This window comes from Nomascus leucogenys, chromosome 21 (assembly GCF_006542625.1).
Source record: "Nomascus leucogenys isolate Asia chromosome 21, Asia_NLE_v1, whole genome shotgun sequence".
Taxonomy (NCBI): domain Eukaryota; kingdom Metazoa; phylum Chordata; class Mammalia; order Primates; family Hylobatidae; genus Nomascus; species Nomascus leucogenys.
Window position 1 is genome coordinate 12,839,944 of NC_044401.1, and position 16,995 is coordinate 12,856,938.

Here is a 16,995-nt window from a genome sequence, read left to right on the forward strand (position 1 = left end):
CAACAATACTCTTGCCTCAGCCTCCCAAAGGGCTGAGATTATAGGCATGGGCCATGGCACCCAGCCAACTCTCAACATTTTTTTTTCTGTAATTGCTAACAACATTTAAAAAAATTAACATATATAGTTGAAGCCCCCATATAGTTCTGCTGTAATCCAAGTCTTACCTTTTCCTTCTCAGATCCTGAGTTTGTGTTTCTCATTCCCATGTTTTATATATGTCATATAAAAGTATGTTTTCATACCTTTACTTATTTGATATGCAGATATCCTTCAAATGTGACATGATTTTACATGTGCTTAGTCTTCATGTAAATAATATTTTGTATATATTGTCCTGAAGTTTGTCTTTTATATTCAGTATTATTCTTTGAAATATATCAATGTTAATGAATCTAGGGCTAGATTATTGATTTTTAACTGCTGTATAGTATTCCATTATATAAGTATATCATAATTTATTTATCAATTTTCCAGCTAAAGTAAATTTGTTATTTTCTTTTTTTTTTTTTTTGCTACTAACTTCTGCAGTGACATTTTTGTAAATGTCTCCCCGTTCATATACATAAGAGTTTCTTGAGGGCATCATTACTCAAAATACTCCATTTTCTGATAACAATTTGTGGATAGCAGCTGGTCTGAGGCACACACTTTGAGTGGCACTTCTCTGGGGCATGAATTAATAACAGGTTTTAGGTCACACACAACTGCAACTTTGCAAGATGTTGCCAAATTGCTTTCTAATATACCATACTCTCCACTAGCAATGTATAAGAGACCACTTGTCCCATGTTCTCACCCACTGGTGGTATATCAGCCTTTAAAAACTTTTGCCAAATGTCTTCATATTTCTGACTTCGGGGAAAGCTATCATTTCCCTTTAAAGAATGATGTTTTCTGTAGTTTTTTTTTTTTTTTTGTAGAAATGACTTATTATATGAAGGACATTCCTTCTATTTTATTTTGTTAAGCATTTTTATCAGGAAATTATTTAATCATTTATCTGCATCTATTGAAACAATCACATGGTTTTTCTGAATTAATCTATAAATGTGTGGAAATATATTAACAGATTTTTAAAAATGTTAAACTTACTTTGGTTAAGAAATATTTTCATACGTTGATGGGTTTGATCGTAATATCACCATGAGATTTTTGCATCAATATTCATGAATAAGATTGGCCTGTAATTTTCTTTTCATCTGCTATGTTATCTGAATTTGAATCAAGGTTATCTTAACCTCATAAAACAGTTGAAGAATGTTTTCTCTCTTCAAAACATGAACCAGTTTATAACTCATCTTTGAATCTTTGGTAGACATTGCCAATAAAATCATCTGGATTTGGTGTTTCTTTTGTGATAGGTTTTATATTTTGATTCAATTTATTTATTGGTTACATGTCTAATGAGATATTTTCTTCTTGAATTAGTGCAGGAAAGCTTTCTTTTATTAAAGAAGAAATTTTACATTTCTTTTGAATTTTTCAATTTGATCGATTTTTATTTTATTTTATTTATATTTTATTTTATTTTATTTTATTTTATTTTATTTTATTTTATTTTTTTCTTGAGATGGAGTCTCTCTCTGTCGCCCAGGCTGGAGTGCAGTGGCATGATATCAGGTCACTGCAACCTCCGCCTCCCTGGTTCAAGTGATTCTTGTGCCTCAGCCTCCTGAGTAGCTGGGATTACAGGCCTGTGCCTCCACATCTGGCTAAATGTTGTATTTTTAGTAGAGATAAGGTTTCACCATTTTGGCCAGGCTGGTCTCAAACTCTTGGCCTCAAGTGATCTGCCTGCCTTGGCCTCCCAAAGCGTTGGGATTACAGGCATGAGCCACTGTACCTGGCCTTATTATTTTTAAATCTCTACTGTATCTATAATTCTATTCCTAGAGCAAAATCCTAAATTATTTATATTTCTAGAGTATTATCATTCCTAGTATTGTTTTCTTGTGCTTTCTCTCCTTTTCCTTGACCATTCATGCCACATCTTTATTTAGTCTATTTAATAAATCACTTAAACTTTTTTCTAGATCATTAATTTCTGATCTTACCTTTATTCTTTCTTTTCTTCTACTTCCTTTGTGTTTATTTTTTTCTTTTTCTAACTTTATTCAGTTATCATTGACAAAAATTGTATATATGGTGTATAATCTGATGTTTTGATGTATGTAGGTATTGTGAAATGATTACCACAATCAAACCGATTAATCATCACCTTACAAAGTTATTTTTTGTGTGTGTGGTGAGAGCATTTAAGGTCTACTCTCTTAGCAAATTTCCAGTATACAATACAGTATTAGTAACTATGGTTACCATACTGTATATTAGATCCTCAGAACTTACTCATCCTGCGTAACTGAAACGTTGTGTCCTTTGAGCAACATCTCCTCATTTTCCCCATGCCCTGGCTGCTGGTAACCACCATTCCACTCTCTACTTCTGTGAGTTTGACTTTCTTAATATCCCACATATGAGTGAGACCATGCTGTATTTGTCTTTAAGTGCCTGGCTTATTATACTTAGCATAATGTCCTCTAGGTTAACCCATGTTGTCACAAATGACAGTGTTTTCTTTTTTAAGTTTGAATAATATTTCATTGTATATTTATGCCACATTTTCTTTATTTGTCAATGAACACTTAGGTTGATTCCATATCTTGGCTATTGCGAATAATAGTACAATGAACATGGTAGTGCAGATATGTCTTCAAAATTCTAATTTCATTAGTATTTTGAAATATTAATGGGATCGATAGATCCTATGGTAGTTCCATTTTTAATTTTTTGAGGAGCCTTCATACTGTTTTCCATCATGGCTGTACCAATTTACATTCCCATCAACAGTGTACAAGGGTTCCCTTTTTCCACATACTTGCCAACCCTTATCTTTTGTCTTTATTAATAGCCATTCTAACAGGTGTGAGGTGATATCTCATTGTGGTTTTGATTTGTATTTCCCTGATAATTAGTGATGTTGAACATTTTTTCATATATTATTGGCCATTTGTAGTCTTTTGAGAAATGTCTATCAGGTCATTGCTGATTTTTAATGGGGTTGTTTTCATGCTATGGAGTTGAATTCCTTATATATTTTGAATATTACCCCTTTATTGCATGTATAGTTTACAAATATTTTCTCCCATTCCATAGGTTGTCTTCTCCTTGTTTATAGTTTCTTTTGCTGTGCAGAAGCTTTTTAGTTTGATGTAATCCCATTGTCTGCTTTTGCTTGTGTTGCCTTTGGTTTTGGGGTCACATTAAAAAAAATTGCCAAAACCAATGTCAAGAAACTTTTTCTCCAAGTGTTCTTCTGGTAATTTTACAGTTTCAGATCTTACATTTAAGTCTTTAGTTCGTTTTGAGTTCATATTTGTATATGGTGTGAGATGAGGATCCACTTACTCTTCTGCAGGTGGATATCTAATTTACTAACCCCATTTATTGAAAAGACTGTCCTTTCCATACTGTGTGTTTTTGGCAACTTTATTGAAGATCAATTAACCATAAATGCATAGATTGATTTCTGGGTTCTCTGATCTGTTCCATTGGACTATATGTTTGTTTTTATGCTAATACCATGCTGTTTTGATTGCTATAGTTTGTAGCATATTTTGAAATTAGGTAATGTGATTCTTCCACCTTTGTTTCTGTTGTCTTGGATATTTGAGGTCTTTTGTGGTTCCATATAAATTTTAGGAATTTTTTCCTAGTTCTGTAAAAAATGCCATTGGAATTTTAAAAGGGTTTGCATTGAATCTGTAGATAACTTTGGGGACTATGGACTTTTAACCAAAAATATTCTGTGTTCTTCCAATTCATGAACACAAGATATTTTTGCATTTGTTTGTGTCTTCAATTTCTTTTATCAATGTTTTGTAGTTTTCAACATGCAGATCTTTTACCTCCTTGGTAAGATTTATTCCTATCTATTTTAGTTTATTTTTGATGCTATTATGAATTGAGTTCTTTTTTGGATAGTCCATTGTTAGTATATAGAAATGTTACTAATTTTTTATGTTGATTTTTTTTATTCTGCAACTTTACAAATGTGTTAATTCTATTTTTTTGGTGGTTTTTAGGGCTTTCTACATGAGATAGTTTAACTTCTTTGTTTCTAATTTAAATGGCTTTTGTTTCCTCTTTTTGCTAATTACTCTGGTTAGGACTTTCAGTACTATACTGAAAAAAACTATTGAGAGTGAGCATTCTTGTCTTGTTCCTGACCTTAGAGGAAAAGCTTTCAGTTTTTCACCATTAAGTGTGATGTTAGCTGTGGGCTTGTCATATATGGCCTTTATTATGTTGCGGTACCTTCCTTGTATACCTATATTGTTGAAAAATTTTATGATGGATGAATGGATGGATGTTAAATCTTATCTTGTCAAATATAAAAATATTTATATCATCTTGATGAATTGACCCATTTGTCATTATGTAATAACTTTCTTTATCTCTTATTACAGTTTTTGACTTATATATATTTTGTCTGATGTAACTATAGGTATCCCTGCTCTTTTTCAATTTCCATTTGCATGGCATACCTTTTTCCATTTCTCACTTTCAACCTGTGTATATTCTCAAAGCTAAAGTATGTCTCTTGTTGGCAGCATATAGTTGGGTTTGGTTTTTCTATTCATTCAGCCACTCTGTCTTTTGATTGGTGAACTTATTTCATTTATATTTAAAGTAATTATTAATAGATACAGACTTACTACTGCCATTTTGTTAATTGTTTTACGACTTTTTAAAAAAATTGTTTGTTTCTTTCTGTCTTCCTTTGTGATGTGATAATATTTTGTAATGCTAGGTATTCCTTTCTCTTTATATTCTCTATATTTACTAGAAGTTTTTTCTTTGTGGTTACCATGAGGCCTACATAAAACATCTTGTAGTTACATGTTTATCTTAAGCTGACAACATCTTATTTTAAGCTGGCAATAGTTTAACTTAAACTACATATAAAAACTCTTCATTGTAACTTATCTTGTCCCCACATTTTACGTTATTTATGTCACAATTTAATATTTTTTAATATTGTATATCTATTAATCAGTTATTATAGCTATATTTTAAATAATTTTGTACATTAACTAATTTTAGAGTTAAAGGTGATTTATGCAGCATTATTACAGTATTATTCTGAATTTGACTATATTCTTATCTTTTCAGTGAGTTTTACATTTTTATATATTTTTGTGTGGTTAGTTAGCATCCTTTTGTTTCAACTTGAAGAACACCCTTTAGCATTTCTTGTAAGGCAAGTAGTGATGATAAACTCCCACAGCTTTTATTTGTGTGGCAGTCTGTATCTCTCCATTTCCGAAAGGCAGCCTTGCTGGATACAGTGTTTCTGGTTGGTGGTTTTTAGTTGCTTTTTTCTTTTAGCACTTTGATTATACCATACCACTCTCTTCTGGTCTGCAAGGTTTTTGCTGAGAAATCTGCTCGTAGTCTCATGAGGGTTTCATTATATGTGACAGGTTACTTTTGTTTTGCTGCATTCAAAATTCTCTCTTTGACTTTTGAGAATTTCATTATAATGTGCATTGGTGAAGATCTCTTTATATTTGATCTGCTTGGGGTTCTTTGGGCTTAATGAATCTAGTTGTTCATTTTCCTCTCCAGATTTAAAAGTTTTCTGTCATTGTTTCTTTAAATAAGCTTTCTGTTTCTATCTCTTTCTCTGCTCCTTCTGTGACTCCCATAATGTGTATATTGGTAAGCTTGCTGGTGTCCTATAAGTGCTGTAGGCATTCTTCATTCTTTTCATTTGTTTCTCCTTTTTGTTCCTCTAAATGAGTAATTTCAAGTGACCTGTCTTTGAGCTCACTGATTCTTCCCCTTGATTGCATTTATACTTTCCATGGAATTTTTCAGTCCAGTCATTGTGTTCTTCAATTCCAGAATTTCTATGTGGTTCTTTTTTATGGTTTTTATTTCCTTGTTGAACTTCTCCTTTTGTTCATGTATTATTTTTCTCACTTTGTTTAGTTGCTCTCTTGTAGCTCACTAAGTTTTTTTTTAAGATCATTGTTTTGAATTCTTTGTCAGCAATTCATAGATATCCATTTAGGGTGGGTTTTTAGGGATTTTTTTCATTCTTTTTATCCTGTTGTGTGTTCCTGATTCTTCGTGTTTATTATAGCTTTGCATAAATGTCTGTACATTTGAAGAAAGAGCAGCCCCCACTCCTCCATGTTTATGGACTGGCTTTGAATGGGCAAGATCTTCACCAGACATCTTGGCTAGAGATTTTAGGCCTTTGTCCCTAACTACTCCAGGTGTCCAGTTTGTTTGTATATTTGTTTCAGAAGCCTGTAATTTCTTGCTTTCTCCAGTTGTTACTTTGTAGATCTCCATTTTTTAGGGGTGGTTACTGGTGCTTTGTTTTGTTCCTTTGGTGGTGTCATTTTTTTTGATTATTCATGATCCTTGTAGCCTTACATTAGTGTTTGTGCATTTGAAGTAGTACATCTTTTGGTCTTTATAGGCTGGCTTCAACAGGAAAACCTCTTCAGCAGTAAGCTTGGTCAGAGATTCTTGGCAGACCAGCTGGCAGTGTCCACTGGCAGGATTGCTGCTGGAGTCTTGGGGCATGATGGCCTGGTGGCAGTTTCAGTGCACATTCAGGCCCAGTTTCTGGATCCATAGAGATTAGCCTGGAGGCTGTATACACTAGATCTTAGATACACATGGGTAGGCCTTTGTGTCTAAGTCCATGGTAGTGAGGGTATGTCTGGATCCTGGGGCCATGAGAGTCAGTCTGTGGTTAGGATCTACTGGACCACCCTTATTGACTGGGTTCATGGGGATAAGTCTGCGGCCTGGGTCTGTGGGGACTGGACTGATTATTGGGATGGTCCTGGAATCTGGGTCACTGGGGGTAGGCTTGCAGTCTGGGGCTGCATGTCTGGACTGGCACTGGGGCAGGCCTGGAACCTGAGGTTGTAAGGGCCATCCTGGAGTCTGGAGCTGTGGGGGTTTATTCTTTTCTCAATTCACTAGTTTTTTTTTTTCCCAGTATTTCTAATAACCTGCTTAATTTTTCCACTGAGTATTTGATTTCAACTGCTATATTTTTTAGTTTTAGACATTTTATTTGGTCTTCTTTCAAATCTGTGTGTCCTTTTATCATAGTGGTTCATTGTTTCTAAAGTTCTTTCCTTTATACCTTTAATAATTTTTAACATAATTATTTGATAGTCTCCATCAGATAGTGCAATTATCTGAAAATCTTGGGGGTTTCATCAAACTTTTTATTATATGCGCTCAACTTCATTTTCCTGTATATGTTTTGTAACTTTGGACTGTAAGCCCTCTTCAGGGGGCCTTATGTAGGAGAACTTCTGGTGCTTGGGTTTAAGGTATTATTTTTTCAATGTAATTTTGCATTTTCCTACCCCAAGGGTCGAAAACGTATTTATTATCAGAGTAAAAAAAATCATTGTGCTAATTTCTTGGATATTTGTGTATCATTCAGGCAGTAAAATTTAGACCTTAAATACTTCAGTGGTACTGGATCATAAAAAAAAATCTGAAGTAGGATTTGTCTTCACTCACACCAAATCAGATGTGCTTTAATTTGATATCTCTCTTTGCTGGTAGGTGGATTTTTCAGTCCTCCTTTTTATTAAGGGTAAGATTCTTTGAAGGTTCCTGCCTTGCCTTTTTATCCATGTGAATATGAAAATACAAACTCTTACAATACCAACACCTGTTTCCTCCTTCCGTAAAGATGGCCAAGCTATGCATGCATTCACTTATTGTTCAAGTTTTTGGTGCCTTCTATATGTCTTACTCTCTTTAGGTTCAGCTCTCATTCAAATAATGTTTGTGGTAGGAACATTTTTAGGACATCTAGTCCATAATACTGCTAACCCCAGATATCCCTTGGAGAGTTTTTGCCAGTATCAAGTGAAAGTCCAGATATAAAAGTGCTTTGAAGACTAATAAGAATTTTTTATGACTCCTAAAAAGATGTGTTTATTGAAGATCTTAATTTGGGAACGAATTCTTCTATAGTCAGGGCTAACTTGCCAATCTTTTTTCTTTCTTGATTTAGGGATGCACTTATTTTGATCCAGTGCAACATAAGAGCTTTCATGGCTGTGAAGAACTGGCCCTGGATGAGGCTCTTCTTCAAGATCAAGCCTCTTGTTAAATCTTCAGAAGTAGGAGAAGAAATAGCTGGACTGAAGGAAAAGTGTGCCCAATTACAGAAAGCCTTGGAGAAATCAGAGTTTCAGAGGGAGGAACTGAAAGCAAAGCAAGTATCCCTCACTCAGGAAAAAAATGACCTGATTCTTCAGCTGCAGGCTGTGAGTAGCCCCACCATTTGTTCTTTAAATCAAGTTTTTAATTAGACTCCCTTGTTAAGCAGGCAGTGTTGACACAGAAAAAAAAATAGATGTATGTGTTTTTCAAATACCAAAGGATTTTATAAAACCAAAGACAATGAAAACAAAGAGATACCCTGTTTCATAGTGAAGTGATTTAATTGGCAAGGTGTCTTTTAAAAAGGGACAAATTATCAGATGGGTTTTTACTGTATAATAACACATCATGGAGGCCAGGAACCTCTGGGTCTTAATTTAGTTTGTATGTAGCCCATGACCCATTAGCAAATCAGCAGACAGGATTTTAGTAGGTCCCAAGAAAAGCTTGACTGAGATCTTCAGGAATGTTGCAGTGTGCTTCTAGTCAGATATCCTGATTTTGGTCTCCCTACTTCCCCTTCCTGGGTCCAAATCAACATTACTAATGAGTTGAGTTTTTAAAACAGTTCTTAACCTTGGCTTTGTATCAAATTTATTTGTGAAATATTAAAAAAATAAAAATAAAGATGCCTAGACTCCACTCTCAGATATTTTGATTAAGCAGACTCTGTGTGGGTCCAAATAATCTCTATGGGTGACTCTGATATCCAGTCCAGATTAAGAACCATTGTCTTTAAAAAAGCATCATGTCGCTTCCTGGGTGAGCAACCCTCAGATCATATAATACACACATTTTTAGACTCCAAACCCCCGGTTTTGGCATTCAAGTCTCTGTCTACAGTATGATGCTAACATGTCATTACTCACTCTCTTTCATGTTACTCCCCTCTAGCCCCCTGGACTACTGTGATCCTGAAATAGCCCAAAGGGCCAGGATGAAATTTTAACCACCTTTATAATACTTTCCTCTCTACTTAGCACAGTGTTAAGTTGAAAAATGCTGCATTCAAATATAATTTTTCTTGCTTTTTAAACAAGAAACAACAGTTTTTCTTATTTTTAAACTTTACAAAAAAACAGAGAAAATTTAGTGCTTTCAGACTGACACAAGTTATTCTTTTATTATTATTACTTTTTAATATTTGGGAGCTGTATTATCTACCAGCATGCCAACAGGCTGTATTTTATGTAAGACTTTACACCCAAACCCCCATTTCGGATACATATTTAACATAGCAGTGATTCTACAACTTCAGTGTATACCAGTCCTACCTGGTATGCTTGTTAAAAATACAAATTCCTGGGCCCCATTTCAAAGCTACTGTAAGACACTGTAAGAATCACAATTTGTAAAATATTTTGGCTTAGGCAAGAGATAACTTTAGTTGAGACCTGGCCTCCCAGTGTCGATCATTCTTCCTACTGATGGAAACTAGCCAGTGCTACCTGGGGTGATGCAGGAGATAGAAATGGACCCAGCTTGTGTAGGGCATGGTAGACAAAAGCTTGAGATGCATGTCAAAGATCATTGTAGGGAGCATGGGAAACACATGGAAGCAAACTCTAGAGCAAACCCAAGAAGGCTGAGATGAGTTCAGATTGTACCTGTGATTAAGAAGTTGACAGTGCTATCATTATATATTATTATATATGATATCTATAATTGTTTATTTTAAGGGAGAAAGCTAAACACAAAAGAATAAAAAAAAAGAAATATTTTGAAATCCTTCTTTGCTTAGTCAAAATTCCACCAGAACTGAGTGACCCCATTCCAATTAACATTGTGAGTACGTCAGAAAGCTGCCATTGGGGAAAGAATCTTCCTACTGCTAAACTGCCACACCATTGCTCAGTCAGCCCCCAAATCCTGCTGTCATGTTTAATGAAGAGATCAATGATGGTCGATTGGACTGTCCTCTTTGTTCAGTGATGGTGACAGGTCTTGTATACAGGCTGAATGGAATGCAGCAAAAACTGTTCTGCTTGTCAACCTGGGGTGAACTAAGATAAAATGTCCCCATTATTTCCCATACATTGGAAGCTTCTCTGATTTGCATTGACCCTTCCTAAATGTCCTGATACTTCTTTCTATTTAGCCCCTGTTCTGGGGTTTTCAGTGAAGTTGTACATTTATTATTTTATACCTCTCTCCATCTGTGCCTCTTTGAGCCCTGTTTGCTGGGTAGGCAGCCATTCTCCAGCCAGGAGCTACTCAGAGGCCAATAGCCTGGATTTTTATCTCCCCCCAGCCCCCCACTCTTGATCTAATTAGCAGACACAAGTTAAGTGAGGCAAAGGGATCATTAATACATTGCCCAAACTGGCACATTGTGAAGGATAGATGAGGTCTCGAGATGGAAGATGAAAATGTATGTAAAGTTATATTACAGCAAGACCTGCAACAATTAAGAACTTGCTTATGAAGAAGAGGTTTTATTTAGCCTCTAAAGAAGACAGATTAGAGGGGTTTAAAGTTATGAAAGGTGCTCTGTAGTAAAAAGCCTCTTTACTTTTTACTTGACCCATAACACAGGAACAACGGGTCACCCAATAAGCTGGAGGCAGTGCCTGTGAAAGGATAAAGGAAAGAGTACCACATGCTCTTTGTGTAACTTCGTGCTGGCAGAATCATTGAGGCAAAAATTTTAGTTGGAAATAACAGCGAACTCTAGTTAGTGCCTTGCAAATAACCTTATGAATTCCAAATTTAGCCTATGAATTTAAAAAACATATAACTCAGCTCAATTTATTAGAAGAGATGTATATTAAACACGTACATCCGTGCACTTATAACAGTTATAGTGCAATATTCTGAGGGAACTCTGCTTTCTTAAAAGATGATTTTCTGAGCAGTTATCAACCTCAAACTCTGTGCCCACATGGATGTTTCCAGAAGCTGTGGTTTAAGCAGCACATCACTGATTTTTGGAGGCATGCTAGCTCCTTTAGGCCACCAGGATTCTATTAAGTGCTTTAGAAGAAGTAATCTAATCTACTGAATTGGCTTGAGAGATTGAAAGCACCTCCAAACACAAGCAACTTCTCCACTTCTCAATGATCGGATCAGGGACCTGGGAATATTATTGCAGCTGTTTAGGAAAGGTAGGTGAAAGTGCTGGGCACAGGGCAGGCAATTATCTCTTTGCTATGTGTTAAGCAGCATTTTCGCCTAGCTGATAAATTACTTCCAGCTGTTGGCAACAATTTTCTCCTCATCATGGCAGGAGCAAGAGACACTGGCAAATGTTGAAGAGCAGTGCGAGTGGCTGATTAAATCCAAGATCCAGCTGGAGGCCAGAGTAAAGGAGCTGTCGGAGAGGGTGGAGGAAGAAGAGGAGATAAATTCTGAGCTGACTGCCCGGGGGCGGAAACTCGAAGATGAATGTTCTGAGTTGAAGAAAGAAATCGATGACCTGGAAACAATGTTGGTGAAGTCAGAGAAGGAGAAGCGTACTACAGAGCACAAGGTACTTTTTCCATAGTGTTAGTTAAGAAGGCCTAGCAGCCAGAACTCCACTCTCAAATCAGGTTTTGGTATCCGACTTGCTCTATTCAAGTTAATTAACACAGTGGCCTGCAACTTTGCAGCATTGAGAGTCAGAACTGGCACAAAATATAGAGTCTGATAAACTATGCTGTCCCAATTCAGATTTCCAATTTGAACTTATGGAACCTTATTTAATCTCCCAAATGAAACATTTTCATTTGTTCCAATCCTATTGCATCTGAACTCTATAATAGAGTAAAATGGTTTCATCGGGCCTGTAAGAACCCTTTTTTTTTGGAAGGAGAGTGAGCATGATATGGTTTGCTAAAAGATAATTTGGGATGTGCCTGAGTCCCCAGTTGTGTCATTGATTTGGAGTTTGACCTTGAAGATGTCACTTTAATTCTAGTTAAGGGCTTTCATGTTTTGTTTTGGCTGAGAGTTTGTTTGAGGGTTTTAACTTGCGCATCTGTGTGTGGATTGAGGACAATGAGGAGTCCGCATCAAGCCTCTGATACACAGTCTCCAAAGTGACACCATAATTTTGGCAGGCTATTAAATAGCGCTCTTATTTTTATTGACTCCCTTTCATAAAAAGCACATGGGACTGATACAGTCAACTTCCATGTTTGCATATTTTATCAGCTGGAACCCTTCTTTAACTACCACTTTCTTGGGATACTGAGGCACAACACAATCAGTACATGCTATGACTCCTCAAAAGAAATCGCAATTGCTTTTAGTGTTGTTACTGTTATATAATAATGTGAATTAAATTGGCCATCCAATTTAGTTCATATTAATAATGTTAATTATTTACCCATATTAATGTTTAAACAGAATGCTCCATTTCCTGACCATGACAGATAACAGATCATTTTTGTGGGAGAAAAACTAAATTTAGCTTTAGAAAGTGTATCAGGAATTTGGCTAAATACAGCTCTTCGTGACATTGGATACCTCATGCGTAGTTTTGGACGACAAAAGAGAGATGACCCTCAGTGTTATGCCCAACTTTCCAGCAGTGGCTTTAATGAAGCTGTCATCTTCTTCCCACAGGTCAAGAACCTGACTGAGGAAGTAGAGTTTCTAAATGAGGATATCAGCAAACTTAACAGAGCAGCCAAGGCTGTGCAGGAGGCCCATCAGCAGACCCTGGATGACCTTCACATGGAGGAGGAGAAGCTCAGCAGCCTGAGCAAAGCAAATCTGAAGCTGGAACAGCAAGTCGATGAGGTCAGTAGCAGTGTATCTGGTTAGTTAGCTATCTGTCTACATATATACATAACTCTAGTTTTTACTTCATTAATTTATCTTGACAGTTTCAGGAAAACCTAGTAGCATAGTTTGTTTTCCTGATTATTGAGAATAAAAGGGTTCTTTTTCTTATATGCAAAACCATGATAGTATAAGAGAGGTCTCTGCATATAATCTGTCGGTTTTTAAATGCAATTTTCATTCAACCCTGGGCAATGGGAAAAGAACATTAAGATGAATGGTAAAGGGTTATCACTCTAGGTGACTGGCTTTTCCCCATATGTCCCACAGAACCTGGTATTTTGCCCCATAGATATGCTGGTGCGCTATTTGACACTGGTGTTGAAGGATTAGTTTTAAAGGCCATGTGTGTTTCCAGTGGTGTGCTGAGATTTATTTATGGTTGAAAGATATGTGAGCCACAAGCTGTGTTCTACCTACACTATTAGAAAATACTTTTAAGATTCTAGAGATGATGCCTCTGTTTTGCCTTTTAAGTGCCCTGTGAAATAAAGCTGTTTCACACCAGTTTCAATGTGTGGGTTCATAATTCTTCCTTTTTCCCAGCCCAGCTGACATAGTGTATGCATTTATGCTCACAGTAGTCCCCAAAGTGTAGCCTTTATAAAATTGTTGACAAGGGTGGTTAGGTTTTTTTTTTTCTTCTTATCTGCTGCTCTTTCTTCCTGCCTCTATATAAATTTCTTCTATTACCTATTCGTTGTGTTACATTTCTTCCTATTTCCACTAATTACATATCTCACAAAGCCTCAGCATAAGGATTTTTGGGTGTTTATATGTGTGCTTGTATATGCACATCACACACACCCACCCACACACCCATCCACACACTTATTCTCTCCTGGTGTCTTAGTCCATTTAGGCTGCTATAATAAAATACCATAAACTGGGTGGCAAATAAATAGCAGTTTATTTCCTACAGTTCTGGAGGCTGGAAAGTCCATGATCAAAGTACCAGCAGAGTTGGTGTCTAGTGAGAACTCATTTCCTGGTTTATGGAGAGTGACTTCTCCCTGTGTCCTCACATCACAGAAGGAACAAGGGGGCTCTCCAGGGTCTCTTTTATAAGGACTAATTCCATTCATGGGGGATCCACCTTCATGACCTCATCACTTCCTAAAGGGCCCACCTCCCAACACCATCACACTGGGGATTAGGATTTCAATGTATGAATTTGGAATCCTTTCCAGAATTTCTCCCTCCCTCCCAATTTGAATTTCATCTCTTTGGCTGGTTACAGAGGATATCTTCCATTGTTTTAAAGTAAACGTATCAGTAAATAAAAAGCCATATTGTGACTGTTACCTAGCTTCCTGGAAAATTAACCTCTATATAATTCCTGGCAATACTAATCCATACAAAACTGGAATGTTCTGATGGGGAACATTTTGTGAGGAACCAGAATATGACATAATGTTATGAACTAGAAGAGGGTACCAAGGTGGTGACGGGGCTTGGAAACCATGCCATGTGAGAATGTGTTTGAATGGGCCAGTGATGCCTAGGGGTTCTTCCAAATTATTAAGGATGATCATGCGGAAACTGATTTGCTTGGTGTTGCTCCAGGGAGCAGAGCTTGTACTTGTGGATAGAATTTACAGGGAATATTTGGCTTCTTGTGAAGAAGCACTCCCAAGTAAATGGACTTATCCACCCATGAAATGAGCTGCCATGTGAAGAAGTGAGCTTCCTATCATTGGAAAACGATCAATCAAGGGCTCACTGGCCATTTCTTGTTGGTTCCTTCCCTAAGACAGAACTCATATTCTGTAATTTCTAGTTTTCTTCTATCCCTGTGATTTCTGGATTCTTTTGTTAACCTATTGACATATGCAATATTTATTTGGAGATATCTATGTTACTGGGCATCATTTATAGAATTTGTGCTTGTGTCTTTCTTTTTCCAGAAGGCAAGTGGTTAATGAACACATCTAGTGAAGTATAAACTCTACCTATTTATTTGGCTAAATAATGTTTCCTTTTGTCAGCTTGAGGGTGCCCTTGAGCAGGAGAGAAAAGCGAGAATGAACTGTGAAAGGGAACTGCACAAACTGGAGGGCAATTTAAAGCTGAATCAGGAAAGTATGGAGAACCTGGAAAGCAGCCAGCAACACCTGGCAGAAGAGCTGAGGAAGTAAGCCACCTTTCTGTTGACATGAGATTGTTGGAGACCTTATATTAGAAGGAACAGCTTTCTCATTTCATTTATCCTTAGGACTCCAGGGCCGGATAGCTCAAGACCCAAGGCAAGGATAACAAGCCTACGAAACAATTTTTTTTTTCTTTACTGGACTTTATTTTATAGTTGTAAAGAGACCAGATATATAATGTAGAAGGACATAACTGAGAAAATATCTGACTAGCAAATGAGAAAGAATGGTTTAAGGTATATGAGATGTAAACTATTGGGAACTTGCAGCTATAAGTCAAAAAGATAAAAATGACTCCTTTTTACTCATGATGAGACCAATAGCATAAAATGTAAAAAAAAAAAAAAAAAATTGATCTTGATGTGAAGACTTACATACTCAGATTACTTAAATAATATATGTTTGCCAGACATAATATTTATATAGGAATTTGGTGAAATAATTTACTATATAAATATTAAACCTTAGAATCTAAAACAAGCCATGAAAATGATCAAAATTAGGGAAACTTTCAATTCATCTGGATTCCTTACACCCCAAAGAACTCAGGGCAACTTGGCTTTCTCAGTTTAGTTCTACTAGTCAGTGACATGGATTTTCTCACCTTCTCCCTTTTGTCATCTTCCTCTGTTTAACTAGACTTTTTTTTTCTTTTAACCGTTAGAGATTTTCAATTTATTTAGATTATACCAAATAAGAGAGGAAAACAGTGAGGATGAAGAGTAAGATGGGTCAGGTTTCCAAGGTGGGTGGATCATGAGGTCAAGAGATCGAGACCATTCTGGGCAACATGGTAAAAACCCATCTCTACTAAAAATACAAAAATTAGCTGGGCGTGGTGGCATGCGCCCATAGTCCCAGCTACTTGGGAGGCTGAGGCAGGAGAATTGCTTGAACCCAGGAGGCTGAGGTTGCAGTGAGCCGAGATCATGCCACTGTACTCTAGCCTGATGACAGAGCGAGACTCTATCTCAACAAAGGCCACATTAAAGATGGTAGTATATCAATGGTTGAGGCCCACAGTGAAAGAGGGAAGAGAGTCCAGTGACCAGCTGTGAGCATCTGGCTTTCTTGTTGGTATAGACATATGCTATTATACATGCTCTTGGTGAGGCTTGACTCATATTCTGCTAACAAGTTACTGGGCTTAATAGGTGTTTAGAAATGATGAAACACGCGACCTTATGAATGGAATGGAATAATTAAAGCAAAATGATGATAGAGTTCCCTTAGCATTCAATTTTGAAGTTGTGTTTCAGTGCAAATGATAACCAGCAAAGTGTAAATGATACCCTATGTTGTGTAGGCCACAGGTCAAGAGTATTAGCATTTTAGAAATCCATATTTTTAAAAAGTTGTAACTTTATTATAAAACTTTTCCCCTAAATAGACCTATGTATATTTGAAACAATAAGCGATAAAGGTGGCATTTCAAATTAGCGATGACAAGAGACTTAAATGGTATTGGAATTATTAGCTATTAATTTCCTGAGGGGAGAGAAATTGCTACCTCATACAATTTATAAACACAAACTTCAGTTGCACTAATGAACTCAATGTCAAAACAAAGCTGTGAAACCATTAGAAGATGCCACATTATTCACAATAGCCAATATATAGAAACAACCTAAATATTCACTGATATACGAATGGATAAAGAAAACGTGGGGTGTTTGTGTGTGTGTGTGTGTGTGTGTGTATATATACGTATATATATATACACACACGTATATATGTATATATATACACACATATACGACGTGTATATGTGTGTGTATATACACACATATATACGTGTATATGTGTGTGTATATACATACATATATACGTGTGTGTATATATATACATATATATATAC

At 36.3% G+C, this 16,995-nt stretch overlaps 1 protein-coding gene across 2 annotated transcripts in view; it reads left to right on the forward strand.

The window, feature by feature from the left end:
• Positions 1-16,995, forward strand: part of MYH15 (myosin heavy chain 15) — a 156,275-nt gene that overhangs the window by 77,355 nt on the left and 61,925 nt on the right. For both annotated transcript variants that reach the window (XM_030801687.1, XM_030801688.1), the window contains 4 exons: positions 8,069-8,324; positions 11,447-11,689; positions 12,769-12,945; positions 14,976-15,121. In XM_030801687.1, coding sequence (XP_030657547.1) covers positions 8,069-8,324; positions 11,447-11,689; positions 12,769-12,945; positions 14,976-15,121 — 822 coding nt within the window. The remainder of the gene's footprint in view (positions 1-8,068; positions 8,325-11,446; positions 11,690-12,768; positions 12,946-14,975; positions 15,122-16,995) is intronic.